We start from the raw sequence: 8,522 nt of genomic DNA on the forward strand, positions 1-8,522 counted from the left end.
TCGAACGCACCAGTCGTTGCATTACATTCTATGTAGTGGATGTACCACCATCATATAACTTGCTCTTCGGACAGCCTTGGATTAACGAAGTATGAGGATTCCCATCCACTCTTCATTAATGCCTCAAATAGAATTTTGGCCTATCAATAATCACCATATGCATTGAGGATCCGATCGAGAAGTTAGTACAACCAATGCTCCCTAAGCCAATTGATTTGGTAGACGTGCCCAACATAAGAACGGCGAAGGAAAGATCTTTGGAAGAGTGGATGCAGAACATGGAGATAGGCAAATTATCTGGGAGTGCCTATACTATTTCAAGCAGTCGTCTGAGTTACCAAAAACATCCCTTATATGCTCATTTCGTAAGAAACCCTAAAGAATTTCAGTTACTTTTGGAAGGTGGCTACCATCTATTCACTGGCTTCGGGAAGAATGAAGATGGTATCTTGCAGCCGACCAGTATCCCCTTTCAGATGAACACTAAAGGACTGAGATATCATAAATAAATTTGAAGAAGATCTTGTTGGTTGATAGTCTTCACCTTTATTTTCAAATCCTCCCATGAATTTTATAATCATAACTTATACTTGTGAGGTCTCATGAGAGGACCTCCCCTCTATGAACTAAGAACTTTCGATATAAAATGCAAGTAATCTTTTGTTATCAATTTTAATTTTGTTCAATTTTCCTTTATCCTCCTCCTTACAGGATGTCGGAACTCAACATGTCTCAGTTTCTTCTTTTTCCTCAGAAGCACCCCAGAAAGCATTTACCTAACAAGCAGTCAGTGAAATAGAACCTACATCAATACTCAAGTCGGAATTAACATGATTCACTTAGATTCAGAAATAAGAACATTCTTCGTCCTTACTTAATGATCCAATTGAATAGATTAACATTAGAACCAGTGAGAATTATAAGATCCTTCAAATTGGCACTAGTTTGTCAGTAGATGAGAAAAAAAATGGTGAATTTCTTATAAACCACCAAGAAGTTTTCGCATGGACCTATGAAGTTATGTCTGGCTTAGACCCTCAGCTGGTTGAATATTGTTTGCCCATAAGTCCTAGTTGCAGTCAGTTACGCAAAAAATTACGCAAGCTTGATCATCGACTAGAAGGACCTATAAAAGAAGGATCAGATGACTTACTAAAGGCAAAATTTATTTGCGCCATCGATTACCTCAAATGGTTGGCTAATATCGCGGTAGTCCACAAGAAAAATGGCAAAGTCAGGTTGTGCATCGACTTTCGAAACCTGAATAAAACCACACCAAAAGATAATTACCCACTTCCAAAAATTGATTTATTGGTAGACAGCAGGCCATGCCATGTTCTCTTTTATGGATGGATATTTGGAATATAACCAAACCAAATTAGCAGTCAAGGATCAACGTAAGACTACTTTTTGAGAGATCGTTTTCTGAAAAAGTAATTGATTGGTCTTTAGAGGCCCAAATCCAGTCTTCCTCAATCATACGTTCTTTCAAGGAGATGACATCATTCAAAAAGCATGAATCCTCGTTTGAGGAGTCATCTGATGGCTCATCATCACTGCCTCATAAGAGAAAACTCTTTGGAATTATGGCATATTTTTTTGATGAACTTTCTATCTTGCTGTTCATCATACCAATAAAATTTAGAGGTTCCTTACCTTGATTCATCATCATGACTTAGTGTGAATTGCTTCCACCACAAGGTCAAATGTGTTCCTGCAGATGAAATAGGAGGGGAGTCCTTATGGTGATCATGGGTACTGCTGCCTTCCTGTGATCAAGAAATGGATTCCTTAATATCTCAAAGATGCTATCATCATCAACCTTGAGATCTTTGTTGATGAAATCTTGGATAATATTTTTGAGGACAAAACAATTCTTGGTGTCATTACCAAGGGCATGATGAAACTTACTTAATTTTTCTTTATTTCGTCCTATCATTTTCGAAGGCTTTGACATTTTTTACAAGATGACAATTCCTTTGGCAGATCTAGGATCTTCTCACGAGATTGACTGAGAGGAGTGAACTTCCAGTTATAACTCCAGCCTGGGTGTTTGTTCCTCCCTCCTTCCTTTCTTTTGGACAGCTATGTGTTCTTCTTGTGGTTGGTTTTCTTGTTATGCTTATAACTACTACCGTTGTCCTTTCGAGTGTTGGAATTTGCTATGAAGTTTGTGGACAACTGTATCATTCCTCTTTTCTTACCATCTTCTTTGTACTTAGGAGTGATGATTCCATCAAAATTGCCTTCTTCATTTCCTTCTTCCAATGAATCTACTTGTTCAATTAACTTGGTAAAGGTCTTGATTTGAGCATTGCGAATGAAACTCTTCAAGGGTTGGGTGAGATTTTTCCTGATGAGTGATAGAACTTTTGTTTCAGAAATAGGCTCATTCATCTTGTTGCATTGAATTCGCTATTTTTGAATAAATTCTCGAGCCTTATTGTTTTTGGTGAAAACTGCAAAACTGAGGCTTGAGTCATTGGAACATTTTGTTCAAATCTCTCAACAAACATCTTAACCAACCTATCAAATTCCTTCAGTTCAACTGAGAACATTTTCTTTGTACCATTGCACTGCAATGCCTTCAAGACTTCTTGAAAAGTAGTGAAATAAAGCTCTGTTATTCGCACGAATCTTATAGCAATCATTGATGAATGTTGAAAGATGAACGTGTAGGTAAGTGGTTCAATCATATTTGATGAACTCCTAGGGCAAACCCTTCACGTCTTCGTCTTCCTCAATGCTCAGGTAGTAATCTTCACATGAGCATGAACATTTTCATTATTCCCCAAGTTTGAGGTTGCCCATTCTTTTTTCCATTTCATGAAACTTTCCCTTGATTTCTTTTACTTTCTCTTCAGAACTCTCATTGTCTGAGCTACTGCTTGGATGAACTTCTTTGCCTTTTGAACTTTCTTGGCAGGTTTTCTCTTTCTTTTTGGCTTTCCCTTTGAACTTTCACTGGTGATAGGGCTAGATGAACTGCTTTCCTCTATGATTGTTTTTCTTTTGTTGCTTTCCTTGATTGCCTTTTTATTCTTTAGCGGAAGCAATTCAGGCTTTTCCTCTTTGCTGGCTGTCGAGTCTGAATCTAAACGGTCTTCATCTCGAAATGTATGAGAAGATTTGTTATTTTTCTTATTTCCCTTTCGTTTGGGCGGCTTTTCAGTTTCTGGTTTTGGCGTAACCATCATGGCTTTTTGTTCTTCTTGCTCTCTCATGAATCGCTCCCTGAACAACCAAAACATACAATAGCCTTCTGGCTCGATTGTTGGGAAGTCAAGTGTCTCTCGCATAGGATCAGAAGATGAAGCCTCATTTTGAGGATCCTGCTTAGCTTGCGCTCTAGTTTCAACCATCTTATTGGCTTTCAAGTATTCACCTTGTGAGACAGGAAAATGAAGAGTGATTGGAAGAAAATGATGACAAAATGAATGTTCATATTGCATTCAAAGTTCTAAAAGTTACATCCAAAGAGAACACTAACAAAGATGACAATAATTGAAAACAAAATAAGGAATACAAAGTTGACAACAGTAGCTTTTAAAGAATGACGGATGGTGGTCAGTTGGCATCCCACCACTTGGTGTATTCCTTCTTTACTATTGGGCCAGTGAACCAAGTGTATGATATTTGTGTCTTCTACTCTTGTCAAGTTACTGCGAACAATGCTGCCCAATGAGGAGAGCTGAGGTCGATCTCAAGAATAACTCCAATTTGTGTATGCATAAAAACCATCTTCTGTCTCTAAGAGAATTGTCTCTGATCCGGGAGTAAGACCCGGTCTACGAGCTAACAACCATTTGACACCTGTCATAGGACTTGCCCAACAAGTTGGAAACGTTGGAGAACATGACAGCACCTAAAGCAAGTGGTTGGTGGTTAGAGAGATTGTAGCCCATGAGGCCCAATTTTGTGGAAGCCCTTGGAGATGTGAGTCACCCATGAGGCCCCGATTTTGTGGGAGCCCTTGGAGACGTGAGTCATGGGTGGTTATACACCCAGCTATAAGCCTCGCAGAAGGGAGACACCTAAGAGGGAGGAAAAAAAGAAAGAAAGAGAAATTGGCCTCTTCATTTGTTTGGAGAAGAGAGAAAATCCTACGTTGTGCCTTTTTGTTCCTCGTCATTTTGGCATTGGAAAATTTGCTAACGTCTGGGTGGGAGACCGATTCAACAAAACAAAATCCTCATACGGATCAACTGGTATCAGAGACAGGTTTTCGTGCATGGTGGGGACCCGATCGACGCACGGCACCACTGGTGAGCAGTTGCAAAATCTCACACAACATCGACGGCGACCACAAATTGAAGAGAGTGACATGTCTATGCCCGGCGACAAAGAAGTGACTGCTGGGTTGGTTGCTGCTCTTCAAACCATGCAATCCACCCTTGAAACCATGGCGTTACGGATGGAGCAACTTGAGCATGTTCAGCAACAAATGATCAAAATACAAAGGGAGGACGCTAATGCGAGACAAGAAGAGGAGTAGGGACCCGAACAACCTCTCACAAGGGAATGTCCAAGACCGTTCAAGGTGGAGGCCAAGATCGACATCCCTGTATTTGATGGTTCCATTGATGCTGAGAAGCTGGACTCTGGGTTGGCTCAAATGGAAACCTATTTTACTCTTTATGAGTATCCAGGTACGGAACGTGTAGCCTTTGCTAGGTTTAAACTTACCAACCATGCATTGGCATGGTGGAATGGTATCCTGGCATCTCGTGAAGGACAGGGCGTCACTTGGGAGGAATTTAAACGACTCCTGAGGTTGGAGTTTTATCCAATGGGATATTTGCAAGATCGTTGGACAAGGTGGTATACGTTGTGGCAGTATAACACACAATCAGTTCAAGAATATACAACCGAGTTCCGACGGCTTGCGGTTGCTTTTGGTGTATCGATCAACACTGAGGAACCTGTACAAAAATTTGTGGCGGGTCTACATTATACGATTCGCCAAGAGTTGCAGCTTTTTCGAGTGTTGGATGTCTCAAGCGCAAGTACTACAGCAATGGCTATTGAAGCAAAGAATAGGGGAAGCAACTACAAAAATTCTGCAAAATCCAAACAGAAAGTATCAAAATATGATAAAAATCACACTTCGAAGGACTCCAAGTCATATCCTTCCAAGTCTGATTTTTACTGCGATCATTGCAAAATTTCTGGACACAACAAAGATAAATGCTGGAAGGTGCATCCTGAATTGAAACCCAAGCGGTTCAAGGAGCATAATAGAGGGAAACAGATTAATACGGTGATGGCTAGAGAAAATGAGCCTGAGAGGGTTGGCTCAATGCAGCAGCCAGACACGGCCCTATCCCTGATGGCGAGATCTGATACTGTTATCTCAACCGTGGAGGAGGAGCATGCTGAAGAACTCTTCACCATCAAGATTCAGGTGAGAAATGAAGTTATTGGCGCAATCTTCGACACTGGAAGCCAAAAGAACTTAATCTCGTCAAGTCTGGTGGAATGACTTGGTTTGGTCACCACACCACATCCTCGCCCATATCCATTGGGATGGATTATAAAGGATGTTGGACAACGAGTGGACCGCCAGTGCAAGGTGAAGTTTGCCATCACCTCTCGTTTTATTGATGAAGTTATTTGTGATGTTGTTCCACTTGATGTTTGCCAAGTGGTTCTTGGAAGTCCATATTTGTGGCTCCGTGATGGTCACTACCATCGACGAGCACAAGAATATGAACTCACCAAAGACGGGAAGCAGTTTGTGATCACTCGGGACAACATCGCCTCTCCAACAGATTTGATGACAGCCGGACAAGTCAAACGAGTGGTGAATGCATGCCAAAAATTTGTCTTATTGCTTGTACGTTTAGTGCAGCCGTGTGAAAAGAATGCCACAATTCATCTCATGTACATGCATGAGAAAGAAGAAGGTATGCTCACCAAATTACTCAACTCTTATACTGATTTGTTTGAAGATCCACAAGGCCTACCACCACGGTGTCCAGTTGAGCATGAAATTCACTTGCAATCTGATGCCCCTCTACCCAACCTTTCCATGTATCGCAATTCGGTACTTGAGAATGACGAAATTAAAAGACAAGTGATGGACCTGCTGGAGCGTGGATTAGTGCAGCACAGCAGTTTGCCTTGTGGATCTCCCGTGGTCTTGGTACCCAAGAAGGATGGAGGATGGTGCATGTGCATTGATTATAGAGCACTCAACAAGATCACTGTCAAGAACCGTTACCCACTCCCTCGCATCGACGACTTGCTGGACCAACTCAAAAATGCTCGGTTCTTCACCAAACTTGATTTAAAATCAGGGTACCATCAAGTTTGCATCCGAGACGAGGACACATGGAAGACGGCATTTAAGACGCGTCAAGGACTCTTCGAGTGGAAGGTGATGCCATTCGGCCTGTGCAATGCCCCCGCCACTTTTATGCATCTCATGAATGACGTCCTATGTCCATTCTTAGATAAATTTGTATTAGTTTATCTCGATGATATTCTGATATACAGTGAATCATGGGAAGATCACGAGCAACATATCCGTCAAGTCTTTGAGGTGTTACAACAACATCAACTACGGCTTAATGGAAAGAAATGCGAATTTGCCAAGACCTCCCTCATCTATCTTGGCTTCATAGTTGGTGGTGGAACCCTCCGCATCGATCCAGATAAGGTTGATGTCATTCGTAAGTTGCCAACGCCCTGAAATACCACTGAGGTACGCAGTTTTGTTGGTGCTTGTCAATATCTTCGAAAATTTATTAAACATTTTTCAGTATTGGCCGCACCTCTTCATGCCTTGACTAAGGCACATAGCAAGTTCGAATGGACAGAAAAATGTGAAGCTGCTTTCAATCTTCTGAAACGAAAAATAAGTGAAGCTCCACTCCTTGCATTGCCAAATTTACACAAGCCATTCGAATTAGAAACCGATGCTTCTGGTTACGCTATGGGAGCAGTCCTCATGCAAGTACAAGGACCGGTGGCCTACTATTCCGAGCTATTCCAGGGAGCACAACTCAATTATTCAGCATATGATAAAGAGCTTCTCGCATTACATCAGGCCATTAAACATTGGCGGTGCTATTTGTTAGGGAAAGAAACCGTGGTACACACCGACCACCGTCCCTTACAGTATCTCCAATCTCAGTCAAAACTGCAGCAAGCGCGCCATATGAAATGGATGTCTTACCTCCAGCAATTCAATATTGTCATCAAGTACAAGCAGGGGAGTCAAAACAAATTGGCAGATATGCTCTCTCGGCCACCACAGGCCTCTGTTTGCTTGACCGGCTTCATGCAAATCCAACCCAGCCAGCATGATGATTACGTCCATCTATATATGCATGATCCAGATTTTTGTGAGCATTACAAAGCTGCACAAACAGGCATAAAATCTGAATATACTATCAAGAATCATTTGCTGGAAAAGGACGGAAGACTGTGCATCCCAAAAGGGGCAGATCATACCATGTAGTTGAGAGAAGCTCATACTTCCAAGGTGGCTGGACATTTTGGAATCAACAAAACAATCCAAAATTTACAGAGGTATTCTACTGGCCCAATTTACACCAAGATGTTAGTCGGTTTGTGCAAGGATGTACACTATGTAGTATTTCCAAGCCCAGCAACCATAAGATAGGCTTGTACCAACCTCTGCCGGTACCAACACGTCCATGGGAAAGTGTATCCATGGATTTTGTGGGTGGTCTACCAACTACTAGGCGAGGACATGATTATCTCTATGTAGTCGTGGATCGTTTTTCCAAAATGGTTATTCTTGTTCCATGCAAGAAGACTATAACTGGAGTTCAGACGGCTCGGCTCGCCTATATTTCCACAATGTCTGGGTCCACTTTGGGCTGCCCAGCTCTATTATCTCATATCGTGATAGTCGATTTCTATGTGCATTCTGAAAAACGTTGTGGGAATTGATGGATACCAAGCTTCACATGAGCACTCCTTACCATCCACAAACGGATGGGCAAACGGAAGTAGTGAACCGCACCATGGTACACTTGCTACGGGGATATAATTTTCAGCACCCAAAAACATGGGATGATAGTTTGCCATATCTACAGTTTGCCTTCAATAGAGCAATGCATGAGTCGACACAAAAATCACCTTTTGAAGCCTGTCTTGGCTTCCTACCATCTAGTCCATTCGACTTGATATTCACGGTCACCCCAAATGAAGCAGATCACAATGTCACTACATCTTCAGCCAAGGCTCGCCACTTCCTTGACCATATCAGAAAAATTCATCAAGAGGTGGAGCAGAATCTGCAGCGGGCTCAACAAAGATATAATGCACGCCATGATCGACATCGAGTTCATGGTCAACTTCAAGTGAATGATCTGGTGTGGCTGCACATTGGAGCTGACCGGCTCAAGGGAAAAGCGCAGAAATTAAAGCCCCTTCGTTATGGTCCATTTCGCATAATCCAAATGGTGGGAGACAATGCATGCCAACTTGAACTACCCGATTACATGGCAATTTATTCAGTAGTGAACGTCAACAACCTCAAACTTTTT

General features: G+C 41.9%; 1 protein-coding gene across 1 annotated transcript; it reads left to right on the forward strand.

Annotated features, from left to right (window-relative positions):
* Positions 1-4,231: 4,231 nt before the first annotated feature.
* On the forward strand, positions 4,232-7,465 carry LOC116255191 (uncharacterized). Its single transcript, XM_031630976.2, has 4 exons — positions 4,232-4,432; positions 4,541-5,404; positions 5,540-6,674; positions 6,765-7,465. Exons 1-4 carry the CDS (start codon positions 4,232-4,234, stop codon positions 7,463-7,465), a joined length of 2,901 nt encoding a protein of 966 aa, XP_031486836.2.
* The last annotated feature ends 1,057 nt before the right edge of the window (positions 7,466-8,522 follow it).

The sequence above is a fragment of the Nymphaea colorata genome, chromosome 5 (assembly GCF_008831285.2).
Source record: "Nymphaea colorata isolate Beijing-Zhang1983 chromosome 5, ASM883128v2, whole genome shotgun sequence".
NCBI classification, from domain to species: Eukaryota; Viridiplantae; Streptophyta; class Magnoliopsida; order Nymphaeales; family Nymphaeaceae; genus Nymphaea; species Nymphaea colorata.